Source organism: Peromyscus maniculatus, chromosome 1 (assembly GCF_049852395.1).
Source record: "Peromyscus maniculatus bairdii isolate BWxNUB_F1_BW_parent chromosome 1, HU_Pman_BW_mat_3.1, whole genome shotgun sequence".
Lineage (NCBI taxonomy): Eukaryota > Metazoa > Chordata > Mammalia > Rodentia > Cricetidae > Peromyscus > Peromyscus maniculatus.
In genome coordinates this window covers 13,905,872-13,923,130 of record NC_134852.1, presented here as the reverse complement: position 1 = coordinate 13,923,130, position 17,259 = coordinate 13,905,872, and the positions used below count along the sequence as shown (strand labels likewise).

The 17,259-nt window shown below is 40.8% G+C and overlaps 2 protein-coding genes across 2 annotated transcripts; both read left to right on the top strand.

The window, feature by feature from the left end:
* Positions 1-1,946: 1,946 nt before the first annotated feature.
* On the top strand, positions 1,947-9,539 carry LOC143271955 (vomeronasal type-1 receptor 4-like). Its single transcript, XM_076564862.1, has 2 exons — positions 1,947-2,700; positions 9,376-9,539. The coding sequence occupies exons 1-2, from the start codon at positions 1,947-1,949 to the stop codon at positions 9,537-9,539; spliced, it is 918 nt and encodes a 305-aa protein (XP_076420977.1).
* A 6,424-nt stretch (positions 9,540-15,963) lies between these two features.
* Positions 15,964-16,881, top strand: LOC143271954 (vomeronasal type-1 receptor 4-like). The gene has a single exon (XM_076564860.1). It carries the CDS (start codon positions 15,964-15,966, stop codon positions 16,879-16,881), a length of 918 nt encoding a protein of 305 aa, XP_076420975.1.
* Positions 16,882-17,259: the final 378 nt, after the last annotated feature.

Below are 17,259 nucleotides of genomic sequence, written 5' to 3'. Positions count from 1 at the left end.
AATGAATAAAAAAATTTCTTAAATAAAAATAAAAGTGATCTTTGACTGACTTGAACTTGATTTTTGTGTAGGGTGATAGATATGGATCTTTTTACAGTCTTCTACACACTGACATCCATTTAGATGAGCACCATATGTTGAAGATGTTTTCTTTTTCCATTGTATAATTTTGGCTTCTTTGTCAAAAATCAGGTGTCCATAGGTGTGTGGATTTACATATGAGTCTTTGATTTCATTGATCCAACTTTCTGTTTTTTGTCACTATAATGTGGTTTTTATTACTATATTCTTGTAGTAGAGCTTGAAATTAGGCATGATGATGCCTCATGAAGTTCTTTTATTGTACACTATTGTTCTAGCTTTCCTGCGTTTTGGTTTTCCATATGTAGTCGAGTATTATTCGTTGGAGATCTGTGAGGATTTGTGTAGGAAATTAATGGAGATTCCTTTGACTCTGTAGATAGCTTTTGGTACAATGGCCTTTTTACTATGTTAATCCTACCAATCCATGAGCATATGAGATCTTCCTATATCTGATACCTTCTCCATTTTTTTCTTCAAAAATTTGAAATTCTTGTCATATAGGTCTTTCACTTGCTTGGTTAGAATCACACCAAGTTATTTTGTTATTTGTGACTGTTTTGAAGGGTGTTGTTTCTTTGATTTCTTTCTTAGCATGTTTATCATTTTTATATAGGAGGGGTTCTGATTTTTTTCAAGTTGTCTTGTATCCAGTCATTTCACTAAAGGTGTTTATCTGCTGAAGGAGTTCTGTGATAGAACTTTTAGGGCTGCCTTTGTATATAAGGATATATATGTTTAAATTGAGGTTCATATTTATGATCAGAAAACTAGTTACTTTTTTGAAGTATTTTGGATTCTATCACTTTGATGATCTGTATAAAATTTTCTCAAAAGCTACCTGGTTTTGTTTTTGTTACTTATTTACTTCCATGATTTTATAAATTATAAATTTGTATTCTTGTCCTCTTTAAGTTATAGTAATTTTACTTTAGGCATCTAGTGTTTTAACTGCCTGTATGTATGTCATCACCTTTGTGCAGTGCCACAAAAGCCTTGGGAGGTCATTCTTTTTGGGGAACAGAAGTTACAGATGGATATGAATGACCAAGTAGGTGCTGGATTTGAACATGAGTCTTGTCAAGACTCATCTCTCAGACCTCCAATTTGTAATCCTCAACACATATGGTCCCCAGGAACCAAAGCATTTCATTTATTCATCATTTTCTGTATATTAACTATTTTTAGGAGGAAGCAGAAGCTGGAGTTGCTGGAGATGCTGGTGAGTCAACACCAGCTTCCCTTAGCCACACTCAAAATATACACCATCACAGTCAAACCATTTGCACAGACTGATTCTTTCCAAACTCATGTCCTTGAAACATATCTTTGAAAGCTCTTGTTTAGTCTGAAACTTACTTTATATATTGTTTTCCAGAGGAACAGTCAGTCTCCATCCATCTGCTAAAAATCAGCCATCCTATATATAGATGTCACATTAAATGTCATTTTCAGATAAGTGCTAAACTGTGAAACAGGCATTTCCTTGGGATGAAGAAATCATCGTGTTAAGAGGAAAGATGCTGTAATCAATGATGCAGAAATGTGTTCCCCTGTTTACTATCCATATGTTCATAAGCTATACTGTGTTACAATGAGTGGCATGTTGACCAAGAATGATACACTTGTATCACTTATACACTTCTGACATGAGCTGAGGGAAAGTACATGAAGTACAAAATAATAATCTGAGTTGTCTATGCAGTGTTCTCCCAGGCAGCTCTTGGACAGTGATACAACAGTGTCTCCCTTCATAGAAGAAGTAAAGACTCAAATTATTCATTATGCTCAGACGATTGAGAAGTGTCGTGAAGACAGTTGTGTTGTTCCGGGTCATCACTCCTGTCTGCACAGAAGTCCTCTCCATGTCATATGAGAGTAAAGCTCTAAAAACCACTGAGGAACTGGCTCTCCAGATGCTCCTGCTTTTCCAGGTTGGGATTGGGACCATAGCCAACATTCTTCTGTTTTTCCATAATTTTTCTCCCATCTTTACTGGCTCTCGACTGAGGCCCACACAGGTCATTGTCACTAACTTGGCTGTATCTAATGCCTTCCTTCTCCTTGTAACTGCCTTTCCAAGCAATGTGATGGTTTTTGTTCCAAGGAAACCTGCAACTAACATGCAATGCAAAATTGTTTTCTTCATTCGCATGATGGCTCAAAACACAAACATGTGCTCCACCTGTGTCCTGAGCATCCATCAGTTTGTCACTCTTGTTCCTGGTCACTGGGGTAGGCTGATGCTTCGAGGAAGAACCCCTGATGTCCTGAGTTATTCTTTTTACTGTTGTTGGTTGTTAAGTGTCTTAAATAACATCTACATTCCAATGAAAGTTACTGGTCCACAGAGCACAGGCAATGACACTAACAATAACAGCAAGTTTCTCTGTTCCACATCTGGATTCAGTGTAGTTTTCATCTTCTTGCATTTTACCCATGATGCCACATTCATCAGCATCATGGCCTGGACCAGTGTCTCCATGGTGCTTGTCCTCCATAGACATCACCAGCGAATAAAGCACATCGTCACTCCCAATCAAATGCACAGAAGCCATGCTGAGATAAGAGCAGCCCAAAACGTCCTGATGGTGGTCATCACATTTGTTGCCCTGTACCTCCTAAATTTTTTTTTTTTTTTTTTTATTATTATTTTTTTATTATTATTATTATTATTATTTTATAACACCATTCAGTTCAACATAATAGCCACAGAATCCCCTGTTCTCCCCCTCTCGCCCACCCCTCCCCCCAGCCCACCCCCCATTCCCACCTCCTCCAGATCAAGGTCTCCCCCGAGGACCGGGGTTGACCTGGTAGACTCAGTCCAGGCAGGTCCATTCCCCCCTCCCAGACCGAGCCAAGTGTCCCTGCATAAGTCCCAGGATTCAAACAGCCAACTCATGCAACGCGCCCAGGACCTGGCACCAATGCACAGCTGCCTCCCAAACAGATCAAGCCAAATGACTGTCTCACCCGTTCAGGTGGCCTGATCCAGTTGGGGGCCCCTCAGCCTTTGGTTCATAGATCCTGTGCTTCCATTCATTTGGTTATTTGTCCCGGTGCTTTATCCAACCTTGGCTTCAACAATTCTCGCTCATATAAATCCTCTTCTTACTCACTAATTAGACTCCCAGTGCTCCACCAGGGGCCCAGCCGTGGATGTCTGCCTTCAGATTCCTCAGTCCTTGGATGGGGTTTATGGCACCACTATTTGGGTGTCTGGCCATCCCATCACCAGAGTAGGTCAGTTCCTGCCGTCTCGCGACCATTGCCAGCAGTCTTTTGAGGGGGTATCTTTGTGAATCTCCGTGGGCCTCCCTAGCTCTCTGCTTCCTCCCCTTCTCACCTTCTCATGTGGTCTTCATTTACCATGGTCTCCTATTCCTTGTTCTCCCTCTCTTTTCTTGATCCAGCTAGGATCTCCCACTCTTTCCCTCGACTGTCGCCCTTCATTGTTCCCACTCATGACCAGGCTATTCATGTAGATCTTGTCCATTTCTCCGTGTCTTTTTTTTGGGGTCCCGTTTTCCAGGTAGCCTCACTGGTGATGTGAGTAGCAGTCTAGTCATCCTTGTTCCACATCTAGCATCTTCCTATGAGTGAGTACATACCATATTTGTCTTTCTGAGTCTGGGTTACCTCACTCAGGATGATTTTTTCTAGATCCATCCATTTGCCTGCAAACCGTGTGATGTCGTTGTTTTTCTCTGCTGAGTAGTATTCCATTGTGTATATGTGCCACAATTTATTTATCCATTCTTCAGTTGAAGGGCATCTAGGTTGTTTCCAGGTTTTGGCTATTACAAACAATGCTGATATGAACATAGCTGAGCAAGTGCTCTTGTGGTATGATTGAGCATTTCTTGGGTATATGCCCAGGAGTGGTATAGCTGGATCTTGGGGGAGATTGATTCCCAATTTTCTAAGAAAGCGCCATATTGATTTCCAAAGTGGTTGTACAAGCTTGCATTCCCACCAGCAGTGGAGGAGAGTTCCCCTAGTTCCACATCCTCTCCAGCATAAAGTGTCTTCAGTGTTTTTGATCTTAGCCACTCTGACAGGCGTAAGGTGGTATCTCAGAGTTGTCTTGATTTGCATTTCCCTGATGATTAGGGAAGTTGAGCAATTCCTTAAATGTCTTTCAGCCATTTGGGATTCCTCTGTTGAGAATTCTCTGTTTAGTTCTAAAGCCCACTTCTCAATTGGACTGTTGGTCCTTTTGATGTCTAATTTCTTGAGTTCCTTATATATTCTGGATATCAGTCCTCTGTCAGATGTGGGGTTGGTGAAGATCTTTTCCCATTCTGTAAGCTGTCGCTTTGCCTTGTTGACCGTATCCTTTGCTCTACAAAAGCTTCTCAGTTTCAAGAGGTCCCATTGATTGATTGTTTGTCTCAGTGTCTGCGCTACTGGTGTTATATTTAGGAAGTGATCTCCTATGCCAAGGCGTTCAAGACTATTTCCTACTTTTTCTTCTAGCAGGTTCAGAGTAGCTGGATTTATGTTGAGGTCTTTGATCCACTTGGACTTAAGTTTTGTGCACGGTGACAGATATGGATCTATTTGCAGCCTTCTACACGCTGATATCCAGTTATGCCAGCACCATTTGTTGAAGATGCTTTCTTTTTTCCATTGTACACTTTTGGCTTCTTTGTCAAAAATTATATGTCCATAGGTGTGTGGGTTAATGTCAGGGTCTTCAATTCGATTCCATTGGTCCACATGTCGGTTTTTATGCCAATACCAGGCTGTTTTTATTACTGTAGCTCTATAGTAGAGCTTGAAGTCGGGGATTGTGATGTCTCCAGAAGTTGTTTTATTGTACAGGTTTCTTTTAGCTATCCTGGGTTTTTTGTTTTTCCATATGAAGTTGAGTATTGTTCTTTCCAGATCTGTGAAGAATTGTGTTGGTATTTTGATGGGGATTGCATTGAATCTGTAAATTGCTTTTGGTAAGATTGCCATTTTTACTATGTTAACCCTGCCTATCCATGAGCATGGAAGATCTTTCCATTTTCTGAGATCTTCTTCAATTTCTTTTTTCAGGGACTTAAAGTTCTTGTCATATAGGTCCTTCACTTGCTTGGTTAGTGTTACCCCAAGGTATTTTATGTCATTTTTGGCTATTGTAAAGGGTGATGTATCTCTAATTGCCTTCTCAGCTTCTTTGTCCATTGTATATAGGAGGGCTACTGATTTTTTTGAGTTGATTTTGTATCCTGCTATGTTGCTGAAGGTGTTTATAAGCTTTATCAATTCCTGGGTGGAATCTTTGGGGTCACTCAAGTATACTATCATGTCGTCTGCAAATAGGGAAAGCTTGACTTCTTCCTTTCCAATTTGAATCCCCTTAATCTCCTTATGTTGTCTTATTGCTCTGGCTAGAACTTCAAGTACTATATTGAATAAGTATGGGGAGAGTGGACAGCCTTGTCTCGTTCCTGATTTTAGTGGAATTGCTTTGAGTTTCTCTCCATTTAATTTGATGTTGGCTGTTGGTTTGCTATATATTGCCTTTATTATGTTTAGGTATGTTCCCTGTATTCCTGATCGCTCCAAGACTTTTATCATGAAGGGGTGTTGGATTTTGTCAAATGCCTTTTCTGCATCTAGTGAGATGATCATGTGGTTTTTTTCTTTGAGTTTGTTTATATGGTGTATTACATTAATGGACTTTCGTATGTTGAACCACCCTTGCATCCCTGGGATGAAGCCTACTTGATCATGGTGGATAATTGTTCTGATGTGTTCTTGGAGTCTGTTTGCCAGTATTTTATTGAGTATTTTTGCATCAATGTTCATGAGGGAGATCGGTCTGTAGTTCTCTTTCTTTGTTGCATCCTTGTTTGGTTTAGGAATCAGGGTAATTGTAGCCTCATAGAAGGAGTTTGGTAATGTTCCTTCTGTTTCTATTATGTGGAACAATTTAGAGAGTATTGGTATTAACTCTTCTTTGAAGATCTGGTAGAATTCTGCGCTGAAACCATCTGGTCCTGGGCTTTTTTTGGTTGGGAGACCTTTAATGACTGTTTCTATTTCCTTAGGGGTTATTGGACTATTTAAATAGTTTATCTGGTCTTGATTAAACTTAGGTATGTGGTATCTATCCAGAAAAATGTCCATTTCTTTTAGGTTTTCCAATTTTGTGGAGTAGAGGTTTTTGAAATATGACCTTATAATTCTCTGGATTTCCTCAATGTCTGTTGTTATGTCCCCCTTTTCATTTCTGATTTTGTTGATTTGGATTCTTTCTCTCTGTCTTTTGGTTAGTTTGGATAAGGGCTTGTCTATCTTGTTGATTTTCTCAAAGAACCAACTCTTTGTTTCATTAATTTTTTGTATTATTCTCTTAGTTTCTAATTTATTAATTTCACCTCTCACTTTGATAATTTCCTGGCGTCTATTCTTCCTGGGAGACTTTGCTTCTTCTTGTTCTAGAGCTTTCAGATGTGCTGTTAATTCACTAGTGTGCGATTTCTCCAACTTCTTTATGTGGGCATTTAGTGCTATGAGTTTCCCTCTTAGCACTGCTTTCATAGTGTCCCATAAGTTTGGGTATGTGGTGTCTTCATTTTCATTGATCTCTAGGAAGTCTTTAATTTCTTTCTTTATTTCTTCCTTAACCCATTGGTGATTCAGTTGAGCATTATTCAGTTTCCATGAGGTTGTAGGTTTTCTGTAGTTTTTGTTGTTGTTGAAATCTAGCTTTAAACCATGGTGATCTGATAGAACACAGGAGGTTATTCTGATTGTTTTGTATCTGTTGAGATTTGCTTTGTGGCCAAGTATGTGGTCGATTTTAGAGAAAGTTCCATGGGGTGCTGAGAAGAAAGTATATTCTTTCTTGTTAGGATGGAATGTTCTGTAGATATCTATTAGGTCCAATTGGGTCATGACATCGGTTAAGTCCTTTATTTCTCTGTTAAGTTTCGATTTGGGAGATCTGTCCAGTGGTGAAAGTGGGGTGTTGAGATCTCCCACTATTAATGTGTGGGGTTTTATATGTGGTTTAAGCTTTAGTAATGTTTCTTTTACATATGTGGGTGCCCTTATGTTTGGGGCATATATGTTCAGAATTGAAACTTCATCTTGGTCGATCTTTCCTGTGACGAGGATGTAATGTCCTTCTTGATCTCTTTTGATTGATTTTAGTTTGAAGTCTATTTTGTTGGATATCAGGATGGCTACCCCTGCTTGTTTCTTAAGACCATTTGATTGAAAAGTCTTTTCCCAGCCTTTTATTCTTAGGTAGTGTCTATCTTTGAATTTGAGATGTGTTTCTTGTATGCAGCAGAAGGATGGGTCCTGCTTTCGTATCCATTCTGTAAGTCTATGTCTTTTTATAGGTGAATTAAGTCCGTTGATATTAAGGGATATTAATGACCAGTGATTCTTCATCTCTGTTATTTTTGGTGGTAGTGTGTGTGTACTTCTCTTCTTTGGGGTTTACTGTTGTGGCTTTATCTATTGCCTGTGTTTTCAAGTGTGTATCTGACTTCCCTCGGTTGGAATTTTCCTTCTAGTGCTTTCTGTAGGGCTGGGTTTGTGGATAGGTATTGTTTAAATCTGGCTTTGTCTTCGAATGTCTTGTTCCTTCCGTCTATGATGATTGAAAGTTTTGCTGGGTATATTAGTCTGGGCTGACATCCATGGTCTCTTAGTGTCTGCATTACATCTGTCCAGGTCCTTCTGGCTTTCAAAGTCTCCATTGAGAAATCAGGTGTTATTCTGATGGGTTTACCTTTATAGGTCACTTGGCCTTTTTCCTTGGCTGCTCTTAATATTCTTTCTTTATTCTGTACATTTAGTTGTTTAATTATTATGTGTCGAGGGGACTTTTTTTGGGGGTCTAGTCTGTTTGGTGTTCTATAGGCTTCTTGTATCTTCATAGGCATTTCCTTCTTTAAGTTGGGAAAGTTTTCTTCTATAATTTTGTTGAATATATTTTCTGTGCCTTTGAGTTGGTATTCTTCACCTTCTTCTATCCCTATAATTCGTAAGTTTGGTCTTTTTATGGTGTCCCAGATTTCTTGGACATTTTGGTTCATGACTTTGTTGGCTTTAGTGTTTCCTTCGACTGATGGAACTATTTCTTCTACTGTATCTTCAATGCCAGAAATCCTCTCTTCCATCTCTTGCATTCTGTTGGTTATACTTGCATCCGAAGTTCCTGATCTTTTACTCAGGTTTTCTATTTCCAGCATTCCCTCTGTTTGTGTCTTTTTCATTTTTTCAATTTCCCTTTTCAGATCTTGGACTGTTTCCTTTGTTTGTTTCATTGCTTTTTCATGATTTTCTTTCAGTGCTTTATTGTTTTCTTCCAGGATTTTAATGTTTTCTTCCAGGACTTTATTGTTTTCTTCTAATTTGTTTGCCCTTTCCTCTAGTTGTTTACAGCGTTCTTCCAATTTTCTTGTCTTTTCCTCTACACAAGCCTCTACCTTCTTCATGAAGTTACTCATAAGGCTACTTTCTTCTGCTTCTTCCAATTTTTGGTGTTCAGGTCTAGATGTTGGAGGCGAGCTAGGTTCTGGTGATGCTGTATTGCTCTTCATTTTGCTGTATGTACTTCTGCTTTGACGTCTGCCCATCTCCTTGTGATTCCTTCTTGGTCTTATCAGTGGACTTGTTTCACAAAGAGCTGACAGACTCAGGAAGACTCTCTCTCTTGTCCAAAAGGGAGTTCTCTTGTCCAACTCTTTGGTCCAGAAGGGAAGTCAGGGGCAAGCTCTGGTCCAGAATGGCAGTCGGGGACAGGCTGGGAGCTGGGGGCCGGTCTCTAAGTCTCAGGAAGTGGGTGGGGTCTTGGGCAGATGGGCGTGGGGGCAGGGCGCGGAGACTGCAGGGGCTGCCGGGGGCTTGGAAATGGGGATCCCTCCCGGTGGGGCTAGAAGGGGAGCTGCCCGGTGGCCCGAACCTGGTGCCAAGTTGGGCAGGCCTCTCAGGAGTGGCTGGTGGCCAGGGATGGGGTCCTGGCTGGACCCAGGCACTCACCTCTGGTCCAGAAGGGAAGTCGTCAGGGGCAGGCTGGGAGCTGGGGGCCGGTCTCTAAGTCTCAGGAAGTGGGTGGGGTCTTGGGCAGATGGGCGTGGGGGCAGGGCGCAGAGACTGCAGGGGCTGCCAGGGGCTTGGAAATGGGGATCCCTCCCGGTGGGGCTAGAAGGGGAGCTGCCCGGTGGCCAGAACCCGGCGCCAGCTGGGCAGGTCCTCCCAGGGTGGCTGGTGGCCAGGGATGGGGTCCGGGCTAGACCCAGGCACTCACCTCTGGTCCAGAAGGGAAGTTGTCGGGGGTCCTAAATTTTATTTGTATCATCTTTCACACTATTTTAACAGACTGGGGTCTCTTGTTGAGGCATGTAGGTGAAGCTTTGACTGCAGGCTTCCCCACTATTTCTCCCTTCCTGTTGATCTTTAGGGATCCTAAGGTCCCTTGTTCTGTGTTCTTCAACTGCTAAAAACTGGAGTCAAAAGACCAAACACAGAAAACAGCTTTATCATCAGCCATAAACACTCTGAAGTGAATAATGGTTTGAAAAGCCAAGGTTAACTTATCAATTTTCTGCTGTGGACAATTGATTGATAAATAAAATGCTGATTGGCCAGTAGCCAGGCAGGAAGTATAGGCGGGACAAAGAGCAGGAGAAGTCTGGTAAGTGGAAGGCTGAGGTGATCCCAGCCTACTGTCCAGGGAGCAGCATGTAAGGCAACAGGTAAAGCCATGGAACATGTGGTCACATATAGATTAACAGAAGTGGGCTAAGTTTACATGTAAAAGCTAGAAAGTGGTAGGTCTGAGGTAATGGCCGAGCAGTTTAAATAATATGACCTTCAGAGTGATTATTTTATAAGTGGTTGTGGGGTCCAAGGGGCTGGATTGGACTTGAGAAAACTACAGTTACAAGTTTCTTTAAATTTTGAATGCCTCTCAATATCCCAAGTTCACTTTCTTCCCACCTCTTGAGTATCAAGATGTGAACTCTCAGCTTTCCCGGCCGTCATTCCTCTGTTCTACCAACATGGTCTTAACACACTCCGAAATCATTAGCCCAGTTAGCCATGTCCTTCAATTGAGATCTTTGGTCATGGTGTCTTGTCACAGTATTGAGACCCTTAAACACAGGTTTTTGAAATTTTATATGACATGGATTTTTGTATGTATACATGTACACATGTGCCGTGTTATAGGTGTGAATTTCAGAGGACAACTTGAGAGGTCAATTTCTCCTTGTACAATGTAAATCTAAGAATATACCTTAAGCTGTCAGTTTTCAGACCACCCTTTAAAGAAATTTCCCTATGTATTTCCACATGTATGAATTGTGATAGCTAAGGAAATTCCACTTGTCTAGGGAGTGCACAGTCTTTGACTTCACGGTAAAGGTTCACAGATTGGTTGGTACTAAGAATAGTAATTCACATGGCCTCGGATCTTGGTAAAATAGACAGTAAACACTAGAGTGGTGGTTCATGTGTCTGTCATGTGACAACCCATAGATACCCTGACAGACTGCAGCAGGACTTGGAGGGGAGTGATAACATAGGAAAATGGATCACAGACCTATGATCTTCCACTGAATCAGTGAGAGTCCCTGGGAGGCTCCAAGAAATATGGATTTATGAAGGAGATTAAGAACCATGTTCCAGATGCATGACTTCACTCTGTTCCAGATACTACCCCAGGATGTCTGAAGAACATCAGTTTGAAGAAGTCCTTATGGTTTGTCTCACCAAGTGCCAAACCCTGCTTGATATAATTCTGAAGAGCCTGTCAAGATGTGACCACTGGGGCAATAGAGGCAACACCAACTATGGGGGTGTGACAAAAATGTGAACTCACAGGTGCTGTTGTTAACAGCGGAAAGTCCGCAAGTGACCAACCAGCTTAATATTCCAGCATGGACAGGCAAGGGAGATGGGATGTCCCAACACAAGTTGAAGGTGGTGGGTGGATGGATGGTGGGGATGTAGAGTCACTTTTCTTTGTGAGATAAGACCTGGCAGTGTCCCCATGCCATAGTGCATGACCCAAAATCCATAAACCTGTGGGCAGCACTATTCGAGTTTGGGAGTAATTACAATGAAAGAAGACTCGGATAAAGAGATGAAATGTATTGGAAGGAACATAGAATTGCTGGCAAGCCTTAGGGTGTGTATGATGTATTCAGTAAAACATCCTGAATAGACACCCCCTGACAGGGTTTTGTACCCCTTTTGTGATTATTCCATAGGAATATCCATCTGACGAGGGGGAAGTAACACAGCTGTTAACCAAAGACAAGTGTTGTTCCTTCCTGTACTGGTAGGAATAAGACTTGTCATCTCCCTTGGATCTTTCGGGGCTACAGCAACTGCCATCACCCAGACACATCCTCTGGCTGGAGACTTCAGACACAGACTTGATCAGACAGTGACATCTACAACTGAGAGCCTCCTGTCACTCCAAAGACAGATGAACCGTCCTGCTGGGTTTGTGCTCCACAACAGAAGAACACTAGACAGAGTAATTGCTGAACATGTGGAGACTTGCTTGGTACTAGGGGAAAAATGTGGCTTCTATGTAAAAAAATCAAATGTTAAAACCAATGTAAATACCCTCAAAATACTCCACAAAGAACCCCTCAAAAACTTGAACCCATAGAGTAAATTAGCTGGATCCATAACCCTTTATTTTCTTGGCTCCCTCCCTCTGTCATTCCTCTGATTATGCTGTTTTATTTGGATGCTTGCCCCTGCCTCATTTATTGACTCTGCTGACAGATCACCACCATTGCTAAAATTACCAACAATCAGGTCATGGTTCACTACCAGACCCTGGACACTTCTGACATAGGCAACAGATTCCCCAAGGTTAACAGTGATGCCTCTCCATTAATAACTAAAAACAGGAAGATTTTGGAAGCCATGGCTGACTGGTCAAGGTCACAGCATGCCAGAAGCCTAGCTGCTTCATCTACAAGCTGAGCAAAATGAAACTTCCCTCCTTCTAGCAGAACTTCCTGCTCTCTACCTAGCTTTATCTGGAGAATGTCCCCAGGCCTGGAAAAATGACCTTACCCAAAAGCTGTCTCTGAAACCAAATGCCTGATTCTTTTTTAACTTAGGCCTTGGCACAGATCCCCACTAAGAAGACTTGTACTAAGAGCTCTGCTATAGGACCCTAAAGCCACATACTAAGCCTTGTGATAGGAGTGTGGACCTTAATGCAAATTAGGGTTTGTCCTTAAGCTCCCCAACCCTATACATTCCTTACACTCTGGAATAAAATTGAACTTATTCCCTGAAATCTGTCTCCCAAAGAGCTATCTGCATTCCTGCTCATTTTGTGGGTCATCAAAAATTTCTGTTGCCCCATCTGAGTCTTTTCCCTCTCAATTTGGTGGCCAACAGGACAAGAGGGAGAGGACCCCCACAAATGTCATTGCCTTTTATGTTTTATCTTTGATCTAGTTAGATGCTTCATAATTCCTGGATATTGACCAGGGATAATTGTTGTACAAAAAATTAGAGTGACAGAGAAGTTAATGAAAGAAAAACTCATTGTATCCAACACAGCAGAATGTCTGGATTGACTGGAGATTCAATATTCACATCACATGGGCCAATAACTTTGTCAGGAGATTATGCCCCATGAGGACAGACCACCCCTAAAAGATGGGATCACCTTAAGACATGCTGAAGAAGAGATTTGTAAAAGAATTTCACTTTGATAAATTATTGTACTTTCCCTTCCCATATCCCACACCCTATCAAGGCTCTTACAGAGCACAGCCATGCTGCTCTGAATTACCCTTCCTTCTTTCTTTGCTCTAAGCATAATTGCCACAATGATTTTTATTCTCCAGTATTTCTTCAAGTCCCACACCACACCATGGGGCTGTCTGCCACTGTGTGACTCATCTCTGTTCTGGCTTACCTCCACTTCATGACTCTTTCCCAACACTTCTTGGTTCACAGATGGAAATATTCCAGACTTCTGATGACATGTTGATGGTCTTCCTCAAGGATTTCATGCCAGTATGATTTTGAAAGTGTGAAACTGTACTGTATAATATGCCCCATTGGAAATATGTTTAACAAATCCCTTGATCTACACTGAAGTGCACCTTTCCACACCTGATAACAACACAAATTGAAAACTTAGATGCTCCCAAAAAATACATGGGAAACTTTTTCTAACTTCTGACAGCTATTCCTTAGCATCCAACAAAGTCATAAACATTATCATTAACAAGGTAAAAATTGTGATTTGCCCTGAGGAACAGTGGTTTTTTTTCCTTCATTAAAGGTATCCCAAAGTCTCCATGCAAACACTGTCACTGACACCACACATGACAAAGCAATGACTCTCTGAGGGATGTTAGTCTAGTAAACAGTCCTTTTATGAGCACTGGTATTCTGTGTTCATTCAGGCACCTGCACTATGTTCCATGAAAAATATTGGAGAGGTAAGCCTTTCCTTGTACTTTTCTCAAGGAAGAGAAGACCTTCAAATGGAGAATAAATAAGAGCTTTGTTTCTTCACTACGTGTGTAGGAGGTGGCTTTCATGTCTGTGAGCACCTTTATCTTTGCTGTTGCTCGACAGGTGGATTATTGTACCTGTAGATGTCTGCTTAACATTCTCTTCTGAAGTCAACATTAATGGTTAGGAGGAGAGTTGCCTTTTGTCTCTTCTTTACCCAAAGATGCCAATGATTTCTTCATCCCAAGGAAATGTCTTTTTCACAGCTTAAACACTTTGTTGAAAATGACAATGAACTTGACATACATGTATGGGATGGTTAATTTTAACTGATGGATGGAGACTGATTGTTCCTCTGGAAAACAATATATGAAGTAAAGTGCAGATTAAATAAGAGCTTTCAAAGACATGATTCAAAGATACGAGTTTCCAAAGAATTTGTCTGTGCAAATGGTTTAACCATGATTATCCCATTTTGAGTGTGGCTGAGGGAAGCTGGTGATGGCTCAGTTTCTCTCCAGTTTCTGCTTCCTCATTAAAATAGGGAAGATACACAACATTATGAATAAATGGAATACTTTGGTACCTGGGGATTTTTCCATATGTGTGTGTAAATTGAATTCTTTATATATTTTGGAAATCAGCCCTCTGTGAGATGTGGTGTTGGAGAAGATCTTTCCCATTCTGAAGGCTGCTGTTTTGTCCTAATGACAGTGTCCTTTGCCTTACAGAAGCTTTTCCGTTTCATGAGGTCCCATTTATTAGTTGTTGATCTTAGTGTCTGACCACTATGTGTTTTATTCAGGAAATGGTCTTCTGTGCCAATTTTTGAAAGCTGTTCCCCACTTTCTCTTCTACCAGGTTCAGTGCAGCTGGATTTATGGTGAGTTCTTTGATCCACTTGGACTTGAGTTTTGTACATGGTGATAGATATGGATCTATGTGTAATCTTCTACATGCAGACATTCAGTTAGATCAGCACCATTTGTTGGAGATACTTCCTATTTTCCGTTGTATAATATTTGCTTCTTTGTCAAAGATCAGGTGTCCATAGGTGTATTGTTTTATGTATGGGTCTTTGATTCCAGTGATCAACCTTTCTGTTTTTATGCCAATAACACGAGGCTTTATTACTATTGTTCATTAGTACAGCTTGAAATCTGGGATGGTTATACCTCTTGAAGTTCTTTTGTACATGATTCTTTTAGCTATCTGGGTTTTTTGGTTTTCCATATGTAGTTGAGTATTGTTCTTTTGAGGTCTGTAAAGGATTGTGTTTGAATTTTAATGGAGATTGCATTGAATCTCTAGATTGCTTTTGGTAGGATGGCCATTTTTACTATGTTAATTCTACCAATCCCTGAGCATGTTAGATACTTCCATCTTCTGATATCTTCTTCAGTATTCTTCTTCAAACACTTGACATTCTCGTCTTATAGGTCTTTCACTTGCTTGGTTAGAGTTACACCAAGATATTTATATTCTTTGTGGCTATTGTGAAGGGTGTTGTTTTCTTGATTTCTATCTCAACCCAATTATCATTTGGATATAGGAGGGTTGCTGATTTTTTTGAGTTAGTCCGGTATACAGTCACTTCACATAAGATGTTTATCTGCCGAAGGAGTTCCCTTGTATAACTTTTGAGGTTGCTTATGTACATAAGGATACACATGTATAAATTGAGGTTCATATTTGTGATCAGAAAACTGGTTACTTTTTTGAAATGTTTTGTATTCTATTACTTTGATGATCTGTATAAAATTTTCACAAAAGTTGATGGATTCTTTTTTGGCCACTTTACTCACATGATATTATGAATTATAAGTTTGAATTTTTGTCATTTTTAAGATACAGTAATTTTACTTTATACATCTAGTGTTATAACTGCCTGTATGTCTGGCACCACATTTGTGCAGTGCCACAAAATCCATGAGAGGGCATTCAACTTGGGGAACTGATGTTACAGGTGATGTGAACGACCATGTGAGTGCTGGATTTGAACATGAGTCTTGTGAAGGGCTCTCTCTCCAACCGCCAATTTGTATTTCTTAACACATTTTATCATTGAGGGAAGATGTTGCATTTGAAAGATATAATAATGTGTCCCCCTGTTTACTGTTCATATGTTTATATGCCTTACTGTGTTATAATAGGTGTGATGTTGACCAAGAATGATACAACTGCATCACTAATACATGTCCAATATGAGGTGAGGGAAAACACATAAAGTACAAAGTAATAGTCTGAGTTGTCTATGCAGTGTTCTCCAGGACAAGCTCCTGTACTGTGATACAGTAGTGTCTCCCTTCATAGAAGAAGTAAGACATAAATCATTCTAATGCTCAGACATTGAGAAGTGTTTTGAAGACAACAGTGTTCCTCCTGGTTATCACTCCAGTCTGCACAGAAGTTGTCTCCATGTCCTCTCAGAATAAAACTCTAAAAGCCACTGAGGAATTGGCTCTCCAGACTTTCCTGCTTTTCCAGGTCGGAACTGGGACACTGGCCAACATTCTTCTGTTTGTCCACAATTTCTCTCCCATCTTTACTGGCTCTCAACTGAGGCCCACACAGGTCATTGTCACCAACTTGGCCGTGGCCAATGTGTTCATTCTCCTCGTTATTGCATTTCCATTCAACGTGATGGTTTTTGTTAAAAAAAATCCTTATACTAACCTGCAATGCAAAATTGGGTACTTCATTCACATGGTGGCTCGAAGCACAAACATGTGCTCCACCTCTGTCCTGAGCATCCATCAGTTTCTCACTCTTGTTCCTGGTTATTGGGGTAGGCTGATGCCTCGAGGAAGAGCCCCTAATGTCTTAAGTTATTCTTGTTACAGTTGTTGGTTGTTCAGTGTCTTAAATAATGTCTACATTCCAATCAAAGTCACTGGTCCACAGAGCACAGGCAATGACACTCACAATCAAGGCAAGTGGGTTTGCTCCACATCTGGATTCAATGCAGGCTTTGTCTTCTTGCGTTTTTCCCATGATGCCACATTCATCAGCATCATGATTTGGACTAGTCTCTCCATGGTCCTTCTCCTCCATAGACATCACCAGAAAACACAGCACATCCTCACTGCCAATCAGAACCACAGAGGCCATGCTGAGACCAGAGCAGCCCACACCATCCTCATGCTGGTGGTCACATTTGTTGGCTTGTACCTCCTAAATTTTATTTGTCTAATCTTTCAATTGTTTTTAATGGACTATCATATCTGGTTGAGGCATGTAAATGAAGCTTTGACTGCAGGCTTCCCCACTATTTCTCCCTTCCTGTTGATCTTTAGGGATCCTAAGGATCCCTGTTCTGTGCTCTTCAACTGCTGAAATCCACAGTCAACATGACAAACATAGAAGACAGTTTACTAACAGCCTAACACAGTTTACTAAAGCCTAACAGTTTACTAACACTCTATTAAGTAAATGTTGTTTGAAAATCCTTCCTCATGAACAAGACATTCTGATTCACTGAATATTTCCCAGCACTGCTGCACTGGGGAGACTGAGCCAGGAGGATTGCAACGTAGTCAATGGAATGTCAGCCAGCAGAGTGAGATCCAGGCCAACTTGTGACAAGTATTCATTGAGTGAGATTTTCCTTACCATCATTGAAATCAAAACAAAGCTCCTAGTTTCCTAATAGACTCATTTGTTTTTTTCTTGTTTCCTTTGCCTTTCTCCTGATGGTGTACTCTGTTGCCTGAT

Bases quoted from the DNA above. Each gene is read 5' to 3' on its own strand.
- LOC143271954 (XM_076564860.1), top strand. From the start codon at position 15,964: ATGTCCTCTCAGAATAAAACTCTAAAAGCCACTGAGGAATTGGCTCTC.
- LOC143271955 (XM_076564862.1), top strand. From the start codon at position 1,947: ATGTCATATGAGAGTAAAGCTCTAAAAACCACTGAGGAACTGGCTCTC. The intron at 2,701-9,375 runs TCCTAAATTTTT...AGTTGTCGGGGG, and splicing joins CACATTTGTTGCCCTGTACC to TCCTAAATTTTATTTGTATC.